Source organism: Ictidomys tridecemlineatus, chromosome X, assembly GCF_052094955.1.
Source record: "Ictidomys tridecemlineatus isolate mIctTri1 chromosome X, mIctTri1.hap1, whole genome shotgun sequence".
NCBI lineage: Eukaryota > Metazoa > Chordata > Mammalia > Rodentia > Sciuridae > Ictidomys > Ictidomys tridecemlineatus.
The window spans coordinates 108,930,629-108,947,348 of record NC_135493.1 but is presented as its reverse complement, the minus strand read 5'-3'; the positions used below and the strand labels follow the sequence as shown (position 1 = coordinate 108,947,348).

Below are 16,720 nucleotides of genomic sequence, written 5' to 3'. Positions count from 1 at the left end.
TTCCTGTAATCCGAGCGGCTCCGGAGGCTGACAGGAGAATCTCGAGTTCTAAGCCAGCCTCAACAATTTAGCGAGGCCCTAAACAACTCAGGGAGACCTTGTCTCTAAAATATTAAAAAGGGCTGGGGATGTTGCTCAGTACTTAAGCACCCTTGGATTCCATCCCCAGTACCTCAGGGGGGGGGGACAGTAAATTTTAAATGTTTCACCACAAAAATAAAAGGTAAATGAGGGGATGAATATGTGTATTTGTGCATTTGTTTAATTCAGTCATTCCATATTATACCCAATTTCAATTTGTCAATTGAAATTATAAGTGACTTTTTAAAAAGTCCATTAGAAATATAAAATGCAAGCCGTTTACAGGCATGTAGCTTCGTTTCAACCTTTGAATGGACAGTGTGCAATGGTGAGGACCTGTAGAAGAGATGGGCATGGAAGTGTGTCTAAAATAGCTAACAGCGAGACCCTGGTAAGGCCAGTCAACCGCCGCCTAGAGGCAGCCTTAGCATAATTGACAACGCTCTCCCGGGCCCGCCCCAAAGCGCGTGCACAAAGGCTGGGGGGCGAGAGGCGGGGTCAGCGCCCACGTGGCGGGGGGGGCGGAGTGGGGCGGAGTGGGGCGGAGCAAGTCTCGCGAGGCCGCGCCCTAACTCGCGCGGGTGCTGTGCACGCGGTTGTAACTGCCAGCGGCGGGAGAAGCGGCACTCGAGCTGAGAGACGTGATTTTTCGCTCGCTTGGTTATGGAGGTGCTGCCGCCGCGGCTTGTAGCCGCGAGGTCTCCGGCTCCTAGATGGAGCCGAAAGCTGCTTCTGCTGCCGGTGGTGCTGTTCCTGCTGCCGATCGGGGCTCTGAGGGGCTTGGAGACGGAGAGGCCCCGGACCCGCGAAAAAGAGTGCCACTTCTACGCTGGTGGACAAGTGTATCCCGGGGAGGCGTCCCGGGTATCAGTCGCAGACCACTCCCTGCACCTAACCAAAGCCAAGAGTAGGTGGTGCTTTCAAGGGTAGGAGTGGGTATGGGGAGAGCCCAAAGACACGTGTACCCTGCCTACAGATGCTACCCCGTGGTTGGGGGGGCGGTCTAAAGTTGGGCGGCACCCCCTGGACAGTGTCGGGGCCCTGGATCCAGGATCTGTCTGTTCCTCTCCTTGGGCAGGAAGTTGAAGGGGTGTGCCAGTTGTGGAGAAAGGGATTTTTTCCACCGATGAGATTTTGGAAGAGATAGTGGTTACCCCAAAAGCCGCAGATGAGGGAAAGAGGGTGGCCCAAAGGGGGACTTGAGGATATTGTGCAAACTAAAACACTTCCTCAAACATCGTAAAGTGCCTGCAGCATGTCCAGTCTCTTTTCAAGTACTGTTTCAGGGGAAAAGTACATTGATAGGCTGAATAATGATTCACAGAAAGTTTAGTCAAACAGAAAAGTGGCTAAACAAAGTGTTCAGAAGGTCAGATATTTCATTTTTCTCCCTTTATCTTTTGCTGTTGTATCTTACAAAGAAGATTATTAAAAATCATCTCCCCGGAAAGCCACGTAGTCAGTTCATGGGTATTGTTCGTGTTTCTCAGAAAAGAACTGTTATAGTTTGTACTTTGGAGGAAGAAGGAGGGAAAGGAAGGTTGGAAGTAACACATTTGAGTTCACTATAAATCTCGAGGCAAATTTGTGTCCTGCCAATTTGGCTTTTGATTATTTGCATTTCTGTCCTGTGTACAAAGCTAACGGACACTTTCAGGAAGGACACGTCAGACTAAGTAGATAACTCAGAAAGTTGGGGCCTGCTGCATCTGGACATTAAGATTAGCCAAAAAGAAGTATCCTGGGGATACTGATATCTTTTACTTGCTTTTCAAGTAACCTCCTTTTCCTACGGATCATTTGACATTCTGTAGGTGTGTATTTGGTTTTTGTGGTTGCTACAGTATGTTCTTTGGCAAAAAAAGTAATGCTTTACAGTTGTGAATCCCGGAGATAAATGGGATGTTTTTAGGACTGAGGATGGAGTGGGAGTAATTGATAAATGAGAAAAACTGTTTTGCCTTCTTAAACATTTGTACTTCTTTCAAACTGAAAGTTAAATACTTTGGGATTTTTGTTTCTAGAAAGCCAGTCTTGCACTTTTAAAATCATATTTTCAAGTCCCATTGGTGTCACTTGCGTGGGAAGACGTTTTGAAATATGTCAGGCAATTAAGTGTTTACTTACAGTACATATATTGTCCATAGAAAACAAATCCAAATCCACTCTAAAGCCGCTTATGGAAGCAAAAAAAAAAAAATAGTAGTAATAGCTTTCCCTTTACCAGCAAACATTTTCAAATTATATGTATTTTTATATTTCTGGGTCCTGTGTAGAATTATCTAGAATTAGAGATAAAGGACTTTTATTCATAAAAAGGGATATATTATGGATATTTTTAAGGTCATATTTTAATATTACTTTTAGTAACAAAAACTTCATAACTTACTGTTTCCTTTCATGAATGGGGAGAAATAGGGGGTACAACACAACATGATCCAAATTTGTTTTTAAAAATACTGGAAGGTAAGACATCAAAATGTTAACAGTAGTTAGGTTGATAGGGTTATGGAGAGAGGGAATTAAAATATTTTTTGGTTTTGTTACCAGGGATTGAACCCAGGGGCACATAACAACTGAGCCATATCCCCAGCCCTTTTTATTTTGAGACGGGATCTCACTAGGTTATTTAAAACCTTGCTAAATTGCTGAGGCTGACTTTGAATTCATCATCCTCCTGCCTTAGCCTCTCAAGTTTCTGGGATTACATGAATGAATCACCATGCCTGGTTATATATTCTTTATACTTCTCTGCATTTAACTAAAATACTTGTAAATTATATAATTTATATTCAGGATATTTTAATTGTTTTTAATAGATGCAAAGAGTTATTCTGGAAATTCCATTTGTAGATTTTAGTAAAAAAGCAAAATTTCCAAAATCAATTTTCAGACAAAAAACATTTTCCCAATATGATTTTCCCAATATTCTAAAATCTTTAAGGAGTGTCACTGTGATACATCATTAGAATTATCATAACCTCTCACTTGAGTGGTAATTTAAGTAATGTATATAAGCAAATATAGTTCTAGCTAATTCTCCCTTCTGGCCTTTACCTAATCAGATCAGGATTATTAAATAAGATAGGCTGCTGGCTCAAGGTAAATAATCGAATGTTATATGTTAACTTCACAGAGACATTAATCTTCAGTTTGTCTCATTTCAGAGTAACCATAAATGCTCAGTGTTATACAAAGGTCTAAGTCTTATTTCTAGAAATTTTAGTCAAACTTGGAAAATCAAATATTGACTTCATTTTATGTGATGATTCTCAAAGTATGAGTGCTATCCATATGAAGGTACATTATTATCAAAGGGTGTTGGCTAGAGTTACAGTATGCTGTTACAAGAGAGTGGCACTAACCAGTTTCCATCAGGCCACTTGAAACCTGTTCAAGGAGGTCTTTTTTTCCAAAGTCCTCTAGGAAAATTATCCCATTGTCTGGGGTTGTCCACTTCTGGCCTGATATATTTGAATATTTCTCCTCCTTGAGTGTAGCCCTGCCTGCAGCAGATCCTCCCTGTGTATCTGAGAAGCTGGACAAACTAAATTAGTACATCTGAAAGACTGCCATTAGAGGAAAGAAAATCTAATGATTTGAATTTAGGAAGTTGATAACGTTGTGGGGGGAAGTTATGGTGAAATATCCAGTAAGAGATAGTGCAGGGATGAAATGTAGAAAAAAAATGGTTTATTTTCCTTAACCTCCCAACTAAAATTTAGCATTTCCTCCCATTATGGATGTCAGCAACAAACCACATTACCATCAGCAGTACTTGCTTGTAACTGCTGTCAATGTAATCAGATATTTTCATGCTATGTTATGGTTATTACAGGAATCCTAAAACATTTACATTCATTATTTTATCATTAGGTAGTCATTAGATCTCTTTCAGACTTGTAGCTTAAGATAAAATAGCACATGTATTACTATATAACCAATTTTTAAATATTTTGATAGTTGCATTTCACTGTAATTGGTTTTCTTTACAATTCTATGTATTTTACATAGTCAGTAACTCTAAGTTGTAAGAAGTCTGTAAGCTTCACCAGACTGTCAATGAAGTCCAAAGGTTTAGAAGCTCTAATTTTTAAGGATTTTTCTAAAGACATCCATTTGCCATTCTGTCAGCTTTCTGTTTTATAAAATATCATGTTTTTTTTCTTTCTTTCTTTCTTTCTTAGTTTCCAAGCCAGCACCTTATTGGGAAGGAACAGCAGTGATAAATGGAGAATTTAAGGAGCTCAAATTAACAGATTTTCGTGGAAAATACTTGGTCTTTTTCTTCTACCCACTTGATTTGTAAGTAATAACTTGTAAATAGCAACTAGTAAAAATAGTCAACCATTCATCATTCAAGAACATCAACTAAGAATTTTTTTAGCTGTTGGTTCTTTTAAAAATAAGCCAATTGAGGAATTTATTCAAAAAGATAACATCTACATTTCAGTCATAATCCATTTTCCTAAATAAATTTTTACTCACATATACCTATATAGTATTTTCATAATGGAATAGAGAAAAGCTGCAATATATTCATTAAGCTACATATATTATGGCAAGAACGTGGACTGATAATATTTTAGAAGGCAGTTAGTAACAAGATTCATGCCATAATTCTGCTTAATGGTTTTACCATTTTTATTCGTTGCTGTATCTGTTCCTTTCCTGTGATTTGAACACTTGTCTGAAAATATTAATATAATAGCTATTAATATGTTATGGTTCTTATAGGATTTTTTTCTATAACTCTATGGTAATGTTTGTGAATGATCAGAAAATTGACTTCAAGTAAATACTCTTGTAGTTCTATTCTCATCAAGACCTTTAATTTGAAAACTACTAATCTTGAGTATTATTCAAATCCCATGAAAGTCAAAAGAAACCAGAGAGTTATCCCAACCTCGATCGTTTTTTTAACCTGAATTTATTTTTTGGTTACAAAAAGTAAAATACTCCTCTATCTTTGCCATTGTGCCTTTTTCCATTAGGACTAATGTGAATTATGTAAATGAAAATTAAACTTGGGTTGGGGGTGTAGCTCAGTGGTAGAGCACTTACCTCATAAGCACAGAGCCCCAGCACCACAAAAAAATAACTTTCAGAAAGAGTACACTTAAACTCATTTCTACAGATTTTTTTCTAGCCAAAGTCCAGCAAATTTTTCTTTAAATTTTAAATACTAAATATTTTAGCCTTTTGATAATCCCAGTGCTCAACTGCAGAACTGTTGCTCTGCTGCATTGAGAAAAGCTGGATTTGGCCTGTGGACCAGTTTCCCAACCCCTACACAAAGCCAAATAGGAAGAATTCTCATAAAAATTAGTACATTATGACTAAAATGAGTTATCTTTCTAATCAATTTGTACAGCTAGCTAAAAAGAATAAGGTAACTTTCCACAGAGACCAGAATTAGAAATATTAATAAATATAAAAAATGATAGACCTTCTAAATTTAAGTTGTTATAAAGCCAGAAAGCTAATATACATGTTAAATGTATAAAATATTAACCCTGAATTTTGAGATATGTCTTATATATGCTTTGTTTCCCTAGTGTTATTTAAAACTCCATAATAAATAAAGCATACCTCATTACAGATAATATTCACAATGGTCTTCTGGGGTAAGGAGCTAAGATAGCTTCTTCCTTTTGTTTCTGTGTAATGCCAGTCTGGACCTAGTCAGAAAAGGAAGCTTTCTGGAGCATTTGCCATAGTCTATATGGCAGGAGGAAAGTCAGTCTGTACCAGGGTGTTTTTTGTTTTTTTGTTTTTTGTTTTTTTTTCTGTCTTCACTAAGAACTAAGGAAAATGTGTTTCTAGGTAGTATTTCTTGGGATGATAGGAAGGAAGGCGAAGAGGGGTTACCTTTTAGATAATATTAAAAATACATAATACTGCCCAGGTTTCCAGGGACATAATCCTAGATTAGAACTGACTTCTTTCACAGGGAAGCACTATGCCTAAACAACTGAAACATTTTAAAATCCCATACTGGGTTTAGTTAGAAACTTGTCCTGAGTCTGTGTTTTCCAAACTTTTGGCCATGACACACAGCAATATATTTTTCATTACCACCCAATACATACATATATAGAGTAACACTCAGTCTATATACACCAGCATAGCCATGCTTATTGTTAAAACATTGAAAGACTTCCATACTAAGTGGTAAATAGCCACTTGCCCAACCTCCTTCCCAAGTTGACCCTTCCACCTGATCTCATTCAGAAAATTTCAAAGCTAAAGCCAGCTCCAAGTTAAGGTTGTTAAATATTTTGAATGTCACTGCTGAACACAGACATATTTATGCATTTATATAAACATGTATATGTTTTCTAACTTACCCTTACTGTGAATGATGTATTCCCATATTTACTGATTTATTTCACTTTTTTAATGTTTATTAGAACTCACTAAATTAGATTAAGGAGTCCCTACCACAGTTGGAAAAATACTACCTTAGGTAATATTTTCTAATCATGCACTTCTCACCCATGACAGAATTAAGGTGTGAAATCCCTGGCTCTGCAGGACTGGGAGACAAGGTGGAAGAAGACCTGTCTCAAAGGGATCAGGGAAACTAGAGAACATTGCCTCATCTACAGAATACAGTAGATGCATCTGACTCATAGTTTGGTTTAGGAATGTAAAAAAACAATAATGAAATGATGTAAAATTTGTATAGAATCTTGGAAGCTATAATAAATACAAATTATTATTAAATAAAAAGTAATGAAATTGGAGTGCTGCTATAAGTGAGAATGGAATATTGGTTGATCACTGAGCCATTGAGTTATAAGAAGAAAGTTTGAGATGTAATTATGAACCCTGTGATATATATTTATTAAATATTTGATGAAATGGAAAATCTTTTGGACTATTTCATCTTGAGAAGACCCATGTATGAAATTGTTCTTAAAGTGCATTTTTATTTAGTAAAGGTGTTTGTAGAAATTGTCATGTGAAAATTCAGGTATATGGTTATTTTGAGAATACTAAATTGTATTTTTTTAACTTTCAGCACATTTGTGTGTCCAACTGAAATCATCGCCTTTGGTGATAGAATTGATGAATTTAGAGCTATAAATACTGAAGTGGTGGCATGTTCTGTTGATTCACAGTTTACCCATTTGGCCTGGTGAGTATTTTGCACTTATATTTGTAGGAAGAAAGAATGGATTTAAATCAAGGGCAGATAACTACTAACATGATATCATGCCATTTATCAGATATGGATAAATACTTATTAGGTATTACAGATATATGATAAATATTTATCAGATATTTTTCAGGAATAGATTTATCTGCATAATACAATGAGTTACTAGTTCCATGAAGTTCTTGTAAAAATGCTTAAGAATTGTATAGGACACTTCAAAATTATGAATAATAATAATAGTTATGATTAATAGTAATAGTTATGATTTCCACAGCAAAAACTACTAGATTGTATAATTGCTTTGTCTTGATCAATTGGGTAACCTTAATCTAGAGAAATAAAATCTTTAAAATATGCCACTTTTCTTTTAACCAGTCCTCTGTTATGGTAGGTCAAACTCCCAATAGCTTTTTATAATTTTTAAGAAGCAATAATTTGGGACTGTGGCTCAGTGTGAGGCACTGGGTTCAATCCTCAGCACTTCATAAAAATAAAATAAAGGTATGTGTCCACCTACAACTAAAAAATATATTTAAAAAAAGAAGTAATAATTTTTTAAAATTTTACAAAGTAATTTTTAAAATGCATTAATCATGAAAGGATGTTCTACCTAACTAACTGCAAAGAACTGCAAATTAAAATAACAAATGATGACATTTCTTTCGGTCTGACTGGCCAGTATTTAACAGATTGAAAAAAATTCATGCATTGTTGACAAAGGTGTGCAGAAATGGCACTCACACAGTCAATTCATTTCTGGAGAGCAGTTTGGCAACATGTCTCAAATTTGAAACATGATGTGGGTTTTTAAGGTCCACAATTTTGAGTTCAGAATTTTGTGTATAATAAAAATCATTCAGAATTTTTTTAAGTTTTAAAACTTAAAGTTACAAATTCAAACAGAAGTTTTTCTCCACTTACAATTTTATTTGTATACACACATTTATCACATATATGTGTATGAGTATATATGTATAACAAATTTTAATTGGTTAGAGAGCTACAATAACTCCCCTTGAGTTATTTTAAAATGCAGATACATATTTAATATATTTTCTCAAGTATCTGCTTTCAGACAAACCTCAAATAAGTAATGCTAATATGACAAATTCTTTTAAATATTATACAGAGCTTAATACTCAAATATATACTGATTATTTCTTTTTTTTTAAATAGTGCTGGGGATTGATCCCAAGGTCTTGAACATGCTAGGCAAGCGCTCTACCACTGAGCCATATCCCCAGCCTGATTATTTTGTAATATCTACAGGCTTATTTGTTTCAACAGTTTAATGATTCTAAATCTTCTAGGATTAAAAGTCATGTCCACAATGAAAAAGTTATGTCATTCTATATGTCTTCCTATTGGGACACCAGCACATAAGCCCTGTGATTTCAGGTTACGGAATATTTAAATCTGGGTATTGATGTATCTGATATTATGACTGACTTCCTTGATTCTAAGGAATCAGTTCAATGGTTATGCTTATGACAGTGCATATCCTTTGGTCTATCTGTTCTACTTATCAGACAAGTGTACAGAAATGATAGACTACAAGGACGTTTCCAGCAATGTTTAATAAAAAAAAATCCAGTCTAATGTCAATAGAGATGTATAAAATACAGCATGACCATACATTAAAAATGTGTTTTATATGTCTATATTTAGTGCTTAAAGGATATGAATATATTGAGGAAAAAGGCAAAAAACAAAGTATATTAGCCTGTTTTAGAGAGAGAATATATGTATGTGTGCACATGCATATGCAGAGAAAGAATGTTCACTGTTTTAGTTATGTCATTTGCTTAGCTCTAAGAGGTAAATGTTCTGTTTGTTGCAGGATTAATACCCCTCGAAAGCAAGGAGGACTTGGATCAATAAGATTTCCACTTCTTTCAGACTTGAACCATCAGATCGCAAAGGACTATGGTGTATATCTGGAGGACTCTGGCCACACTCTTAGGTAGCTTATATTAAGAAAAATCCAAGTACATTTATAATCCTCTGGAAATTGATGTTTTTTTACAAGTTAGAAGATATAAACTTTGATCAAGTAATATTATTTTGTTCTATTTGTAGAAATGTTGTAGATACCCTTAACTATTATAGTGCATATGCTGGTAGAGATGGCAGTTTATGTAGAGATATTTGACCAACCCTTATTATTAATAAAAAAGACAGATTCATAGAGTTCCATGATCTTAACCAAAGTTATATAATTAGTTAATTGCAGAGCCCAGGCTTGAATCCATGTCCCCCACTCCTTACCCATTTCTCTTTTCCTTTTTTACAAACTGACTCTAGTAATTTGTTTTCTAAGTACAAATATAGTTAATTAGCAAATCTGTGTCTTTAGAATGGGAAAAACTAAGGCAGTATCTTACCCAGTAGCTCTCAGTGGGTTACTTCAGCTAACAAATGCTAATAGAATTCTACGAAAAACATCAATTTTGGCCTAAAGAACAGATGTAGTTTTGTTGTAATTAACTTTCTTATTTGCTTTGCAGTGTTAATTGTTTTTTAATATTTTATGTGGAAAGGTATTTTAAATCCTGTTTTTTTTAATTTTTTTGTAGTTGTAGATAGAATGCCTTTATTTTTTAAAATATTTTGTAGTTGTAGATGGACACGATATATTTATTTATTTTTATGTGGTGCTGAGGATTGAACCCATTGCCTCACACATTCAAGGCAGACACTCTACCATTGAGCTACAATCCCAGCCCCAGAATGCCTTTGTTTTATTTATTTATTTTTATGTGATGCTAAGGATCAAACCCAGTGCCTCACACATGCAAGGCAAGTGCTCTGCCACTGAGCTACAGCCTCAGCCCTTAAGTCCTGTTTTTATAACAGCTTTAAAAAGTATACAATCAAGTAGGTTTTAGTATATTCAGAGTTGTGCAACCATCACCACAATTTTAGAACATTTTCATTACTCTGAAAAGAAGCCCTATACCCATTAGCAGTCCCTCCCTAATTCCTCCAACCTCCTTCCCTGAGCCCTAGGCAAGCACTAATATACTTTGTCTTTTACTTCTTATTCTGAATACTTCATATAAATGGAATCCTACAATATATGCCCTTTGACTACCCTCTTTCACTTGGCATACTGTTTTCAATGTTCATAGTATGTATTGCTACAGGTGGTTTCTCTCATTTTTGTACTTGCCAAATCCTTAATGTTTTCTGCTTTCATAAAATCTATTATTAAGTTGACTCCCAAAGAGTAACTATGCTGCTAAAGACTGAGAGTTTTAACATTTAGGATTATTTGAACATTGAAGTAAAATGATCTAATACCGTATTAGCTATTTTATTTGTATCATTTCTTTTTTATTATTTATTTCTAACTATTACATTTCAAAGTCAAAAGCAAATTTTTTAAAAAAACATTTATTTTTTTAGTTGTAGTTGGACACAATAACTTTATTTTACTTATTTATTTTTATGTGGTGCTGAGGATTGAACCCAGGGTCTCACACATGCTAGGCGAGCACTCCACCACTGAGCCACAACCCCAGCCCTCAAAAGCAAATTTTTAAAACTATCATTTAACATTGACAATCCCAAATTATATAGTAGATGAGGGAAAGTGTGTAGGGGTGAGCGAGAGAGTGTACCAGTAGTGTAGTGAATAGGTAGTGTATTTTGGGGTCTGTATAGCTTCCTTCTATGTGGATGGTACAAGGATTCACATTAACTAATACTTAACTGAAAAGAAATGGTCTTACCCCTATCGCTCTTGTCTTTCATAGAGGCCTCTTTATTATTGATGACAAAGGAATCCTGAGACAGATTACTCTGAATGACCTTCCTGTGGGTAGATCAGTGGATGAGACCCTACGTTTGGTTCAAGCATTCCAGTATACTGACAAACATGGAGAAGGTACTTTCTAAACTTTTGATTCTTTTAATGTGAGATAGCAACATAGTTAGTTTGATTTCTTATCCTAAAACTTATTTGGGTGGTTCCAAAGTATTCTGAGTGTTTTCAATTTATTAGGTTCTTTTAGCAAAACAAATTATTTACTACTTTTAACAAAATATCACTAGTATATTTTGCTTAATTATACAGATGCAAAAATATTCATTATTTGGCTAGGCACAGTGACACACACCTGAAATCCCAGTGGTTTAGGAGGCTGAGGCAGGAGGATCACAAGTTCAAAGCCAACCTCAGCAACTTAGTGACACCTGTTTCAAAATTAAAAGGACTGAGGAATATATGTATATACACATGCATTTACGTATTTTTTAATAAACTCAGAAAAGGTTTCTGCTACTGCAATTTTTCAAATTATGTTTCTATAACCTTAAAATGTGTCAAGTGTCAACATGGCAATATTTTGTCATATAGGTTTTCTTTATATTATTGGATTTAGGGGTTTTTTGTTTGTTTGGTTTTTGTTTGTGTTTGTATTTGCATTTCAGTACTGGAGATTAAAACCAGGGGTTCTCTACCATTGAGCTACATACTCAACCTTTTGTTTTCTTGTTTTGTGAGGCAGGGTCTGGCTGAGTTGCTGAGGCTAACCTCCAAATTGCAGTCCTCCTTCCTCAGCCTCCCAAAGTAGCTGAGATTACAGTTGTGCACCACCACATGTGACTGGATTTAACATTTTTTGGATACTGGGCATTTAACCCAGGCATTTTACCACTAAACCATATATCCCCACCCCTTTTTATTTTTTATTTCAAGGCAAAGTCTCACTAAGTTGCTGAGGGCCTCGCTAAATTGCTGAGGCTAGTCCGAATTTGCATTCCTCCCATCTCAGCCTCCCAAGTAACTGGGATTACATGCATGTACCACACACTGGATGGGTTTATCTATAATATACTCCTCAGAATTATTTAGTATCATACTGGTAAGCTATCAGTTCATTCTTTAACTCCAAGTTTCACCAGTAGCAAAATGGAAGGGAAGCACTGTGCCACTGAGCTGCATCCCCAGCTCCCCAGCTCTTTTTCTTATTGCCCGGGCTGCCTCAAATGTTTGATCCTCATGCCTCAGTCTCCCAAGAAGCTGGAATTACATGTGTGCACCACCATACCCAGCAGTCAGGGTGCATTCTAAAGTCTCTTGACATAGATTACAAAGGCAGACAAATTTAGTGGAAATTTATGAAGAGTCAGAGAAATTTTTGCTATGCCCAGGCTTTTCAGTTGATCAGATTTGCAAACTTTTCAACTTTATTAGATACCTTCAGTTTAGTTTCTTATATTACAAATGTAACTAAATTGATAATCTCCATGATTAAAATTCCTTAGTGTGTTCAGGCAAGCTAACAGAAGTCAAGTGTTTGGTGGTCTAGAAATGTTGTTATTTATATATTCTGTAATTTCAGTTTCATATGAAAACAAATTCAGGAGTTGCTTTTAAAAACACTAAATTCTATTTTTAAACTGTCTTTTGCCCATTTTTGTTCCTTTTAGTCTGCCCCGCTGGCTGGAAACCTGGTAGTGAAACAGTAAGTCATGTTGATTTTTCTGTTACAGGCATGGCTGGAGCCAAAAAATTGCCTTGTAGTAGAACTGTTTTGGCTTCATAAATGAAGCAAGCTAAGCACAAATCACAAAGTACAGACATTCTCTGGACTATAGGAAGAGTAATTGAAACTAAAGAAAGCAGAATATGGGGTTTAATATTGTGAATTTTAAAGCTAAGTATCCAAGAAATACACTATTCCAGGGGGAAAAACAGAGACTTAGTAGAATAAATTTAGAGGGTGTGTATAAAATTCTTCCTATATTATGAGCCGAGAAACAATTACAGGCAAGACCTTTCTGTGTATAATAAAAAGCCTTTGAGAAAATCTGATCTAATAAACAGTGAAACTAATGATTATCTCCATATCATTTGAAGAAGAAAAAGATTGAAACCAGTACATTCTTTCATCAGGGAGACTACATAATTTGTAGATACGTATTCAAAATACATTTAGAAACTTGCTTGAAACCTTGCTTAAGTAACAGCCAAAAATCTTTGAGTTTTTATCTTCTAAAAATCAAGTGTTTTATACAAACTGTAGTTAGGAAATTTAAAAATACTAGCACATTGGAGGAAGAAATCATTATTTTAGAATAGAAAAATATAAATTTCTAAGACTTAATTCCTTGGCAATCCAAAAAGAAAGGTACCATTATCCATAAACATTCAGAAGGAGTAATTTACTCTTTAATTTCAGGTGTGCCCTTTTCTGTTCCTTGAACATGCTAAGCTAATTCCTGCCTCAGGGCCTTTGCCCTTGCTGTTCCTTCTGTATTGCTTTCTGTATTACTGGCTCCCTCTCTCACTCACATTTCAGTTCAAATATCATCTTGAAATTCTTTCCTTACCACTATCTCCACCCCATGTTTTTAAGCATTTGCCACAATCTAAAATTAGAATTAGACTATAACTCCAAGGGTTCACTAATAAGTACTATCTAGTTATAGTAATAGTTTGAATAGTTATCATATAGCAGGTGTTCAGTATATGTGTGTTGAAAGAATGACCAAACCCATAAATATATACAATTATTATTTTGTCAATTAAGAATAAAAACAAAGTATGTGATAATATCTGTGTATTTTTCTGAAGGAATAATTCATAGTTTGATTCTCAAAGGGGCTTGTGACCCCTAATAGTTATCAAGTAGATAGTTAGTGTATAGTTAGTGTGTTTTCTGAAATGTATAATACTCATCCTGTAATGCCGTTCATAGTTAATTTGTACTTCTTGGCAGTTCTCACTGATCTCTCAGGAGTTGGATACTTAGCACATGCCTGTGCTTGGTAGTGATATCATTTATCATTCACAGTTGGTTTTGATATAACTTCAGAGGGAAATGTCCCCTACCTTGACTACTTATCCAACAAATGCTTTGTAAGCTAGTTTTTAAGACAGCAGTTTCTGATTCATATTTCTATCTGTAAGCTTCCATAATCTATAAATATAAACTAACTTGTGACTTAATTTATAAAGAACCTAGTACTCAATGTACCTTTAGTGCATAACTTCAAATCCCCTTTAAGATCCATCAGATCTATGTAGAGATGACTCAGTTGGTATTGTAATATTAACTTTGATCTCAAAGGCAAAACTGTTTTGCAGATTTATTAAAAACTGATTCAAAATCTGTTAATTATAGCAATTACCATAGATTATTCTTATATGCAAAGGTAGATGTACTTTAACCAACAAGTAACATAGTTAATGTGAGATCAAATTATATTGGAAAAAATTAAGTATAAGTTCTTATGGCTATCATGCTTTTGGAAGGAGCATTTTTCTTTCAGAGTACTCATTCACTAAAATAATTATTGAAGGTAATAATTGATATTGTTTTGAATCTTTGTTTTGTTTTTTTACTTTGTAGCTTGAGATTAAAAAGTTGCATTGTGGAGCTCCCAAAAATTCTCTTGATAAACCCATAATGAACACACTACCCCCTTTTCAAGTTATCATAGCATATCATCATTTAATCAGCAAACAGTTTTAAAAATACATTAACATCTGTAGCCATGCTCTCAATGTGTTTGATTTAACTAGATCAAACCTGAAGATGTCATGAAAGCCTGGTGGCCAAGAGAAGAGCTGTAAGTAAATTTTGGGGTACTTGAGTACAGATGTTAATTTATTTTTAAAAAATAAATGTTTTACTTTTTGGGATAGCTGAGAGGTTAGTAGGTAGGACATATCTAGTTTTTCTTAAGAGTATATATGATACAATTTGGTATACAAATGTAATTTTTTATCTTCAGTCAAGAGATAGGAAACTAATGTCAGACTATGACTTTTAAAAGGAATAATTTGCTTTTTTTGTTTTGTCTTAACAGATAATCCCAGATCCAGCTGGAAAACTGAAGTATTTTGATAAACTAAATTGAAAAATACTTCATCAAGTTTTAATGCTTGAAAGTTCTCAATAAAGGTCACTGTTTTATTATCATTGTGTTATAGTAGTAATTTCTTGGAGAATATAAAAGTCCTAAGCAGTTATTTTCTATCTTTCCAAAGTAAGAATTGTGAGGATCTACGGTTGTGGCTCAGTGGTAGAGTACTTGCCTGGCATCTGTGAGGCCCTAGGTTCAATCCTCAGCACCGCATATAAATAAATAATAACTAACATTTATGAAATATATTCCACATGCTGGGTGTGATGTTAAGCAGGTTACATGCATTTTCATTTAATCCCCACAATTCTTTGAGTAGTTGTACAGATGAGGGGACTGAAACTCAGATAAATTACCCAAAGTCACATAGCTGGCTATCAAAAACAGACATCAAACCCAGACAGGCTGATTCTAGTTTCTGAACTCTTAGTACCCCACTTTGGCTCACCTGTCCATACCTTTAAGGACAGCAGTAAAGAACAGGTTTCAAGTATGGTAACCTTCCCTAGCAATCTGATAGGGATGGGTGATGCCACAGCTCTCTGCACTGTAATAACATAAACCCCTCTGGCCCCATTTTTCCTAAAGTCACATTTTTAGCTTGTATCAAATTTATAAGCAGGATATGTTTATATTGAGTTCAAAAAATGAAAGCTGAATCTCTAAATATATATAGCTAGCTCTGAGCAAATAGCCACATACAAAGCAGAACTCCAGTGCTACTTCATCACCCTGTTTACCACCCTGATATGGAAGCTACTTTATTGTAATTATTTATAGATGTACTCTGTAGTTTTCCTGGGAGAATTAATCTCATCCTGTCTTCATGCTAATCCCCTCTCCCTGGGGAAAGCCATTACTAGAAGTGACCACTCATGGTGGCAAAGGAGCAAAAGTAAGAGGAAGGGGCCTGAGATAAGATTTAATCTTCAGGAAAACACTCCCAGTGACCTACTTAACTAGGTCCCACTCCTACTACTACCACCTCCCAATAGTGCCAGTAACTGGAGAGCAACCTTCAGGAAACATTCCAGATCCAAACCATAACAGGCTTCTAGAGGATAAGGGCTAGGAATTCTAAACATCCTACAATGCACAGGACAGTCTCACAATAAGCCATATGGCCCAAGATATCAATAGTGATGAGTGAGAAACCCTGCTCTGGAGACAGTTGTCAACTAGCTGAAGAAAGTAGGAAACATATCTGTTGCCTGTGCAGCTGCTCAAAATTATGCCATGACAAATACAGGAGCTTATTCCAAAATAATAAACAACCTGAAGTTTCTGTAGAACACATTGTCTTTTCACTGTACTAGTTATATAACATCTATACTTCCTTGCTTCTCCCTCAAATTCCTAGTCTTCTATTGAATGAAATATGCAGAGGGATACACTACTAGTGTTTCGAGCTTTCCAGAGATAATGGTGTACTGCTCTTTTAGGGATTTCTTAGTCTCCAAAATCTCACACAAGGGATCATTACTCATCCTGTCTCCCAACCATCATCACCATCACCCATCACCATCATCTCTGTCCTAGAGCACATCTAACACTATATTTTAAACCACCCATCTATCAACAGACTCCAGGTTGTAT

The 16,720-nt window shown here is 35.3% G+C and overlaps 1 protein-coding gene across 2 annotated transcripts; it reads left to right on the top strand.

Moving 5' to 3' along the window:
* Nucleotides 1-645: 645 nt before the first annotated feature.
* On the top strand, nt 646-15,180 carry Prdx4 (peroxiredoxin 4). Of its 2 annotated transcripts, XM_013362630.4 has the most exons (8): nt 646-988; nt 4,269-4,386; nt 7,109-7,225; nt 9,087-9,209; nt 11,005-11,135; nt 12,683-12,717; nt 14,781-14,827; nt 15,068-15,180. In XM_013362630.4, exons 1-8 carry the CDS (start codon nt 745-747, stop codon nt 15,069-15,071), a joined length of 819 nt encoding a protein of 272 aa, XP_013218084.2. In that variant the 5' UTR covers nt 646-744; the 3' UTR covers nt 15,072-15,180. The 2 variants fall into 2 exon arrangements, with proteins under 2 accessions (XP_013218084.2, XP_005334865.1); XM_005334808.4 differs by lacking the exon at nt 14,781-14,827 and having other exon boundaries at nt 647-988.
* Nucleotides 15,181-16,720: the final 1,540 nt, after the last annotated feature.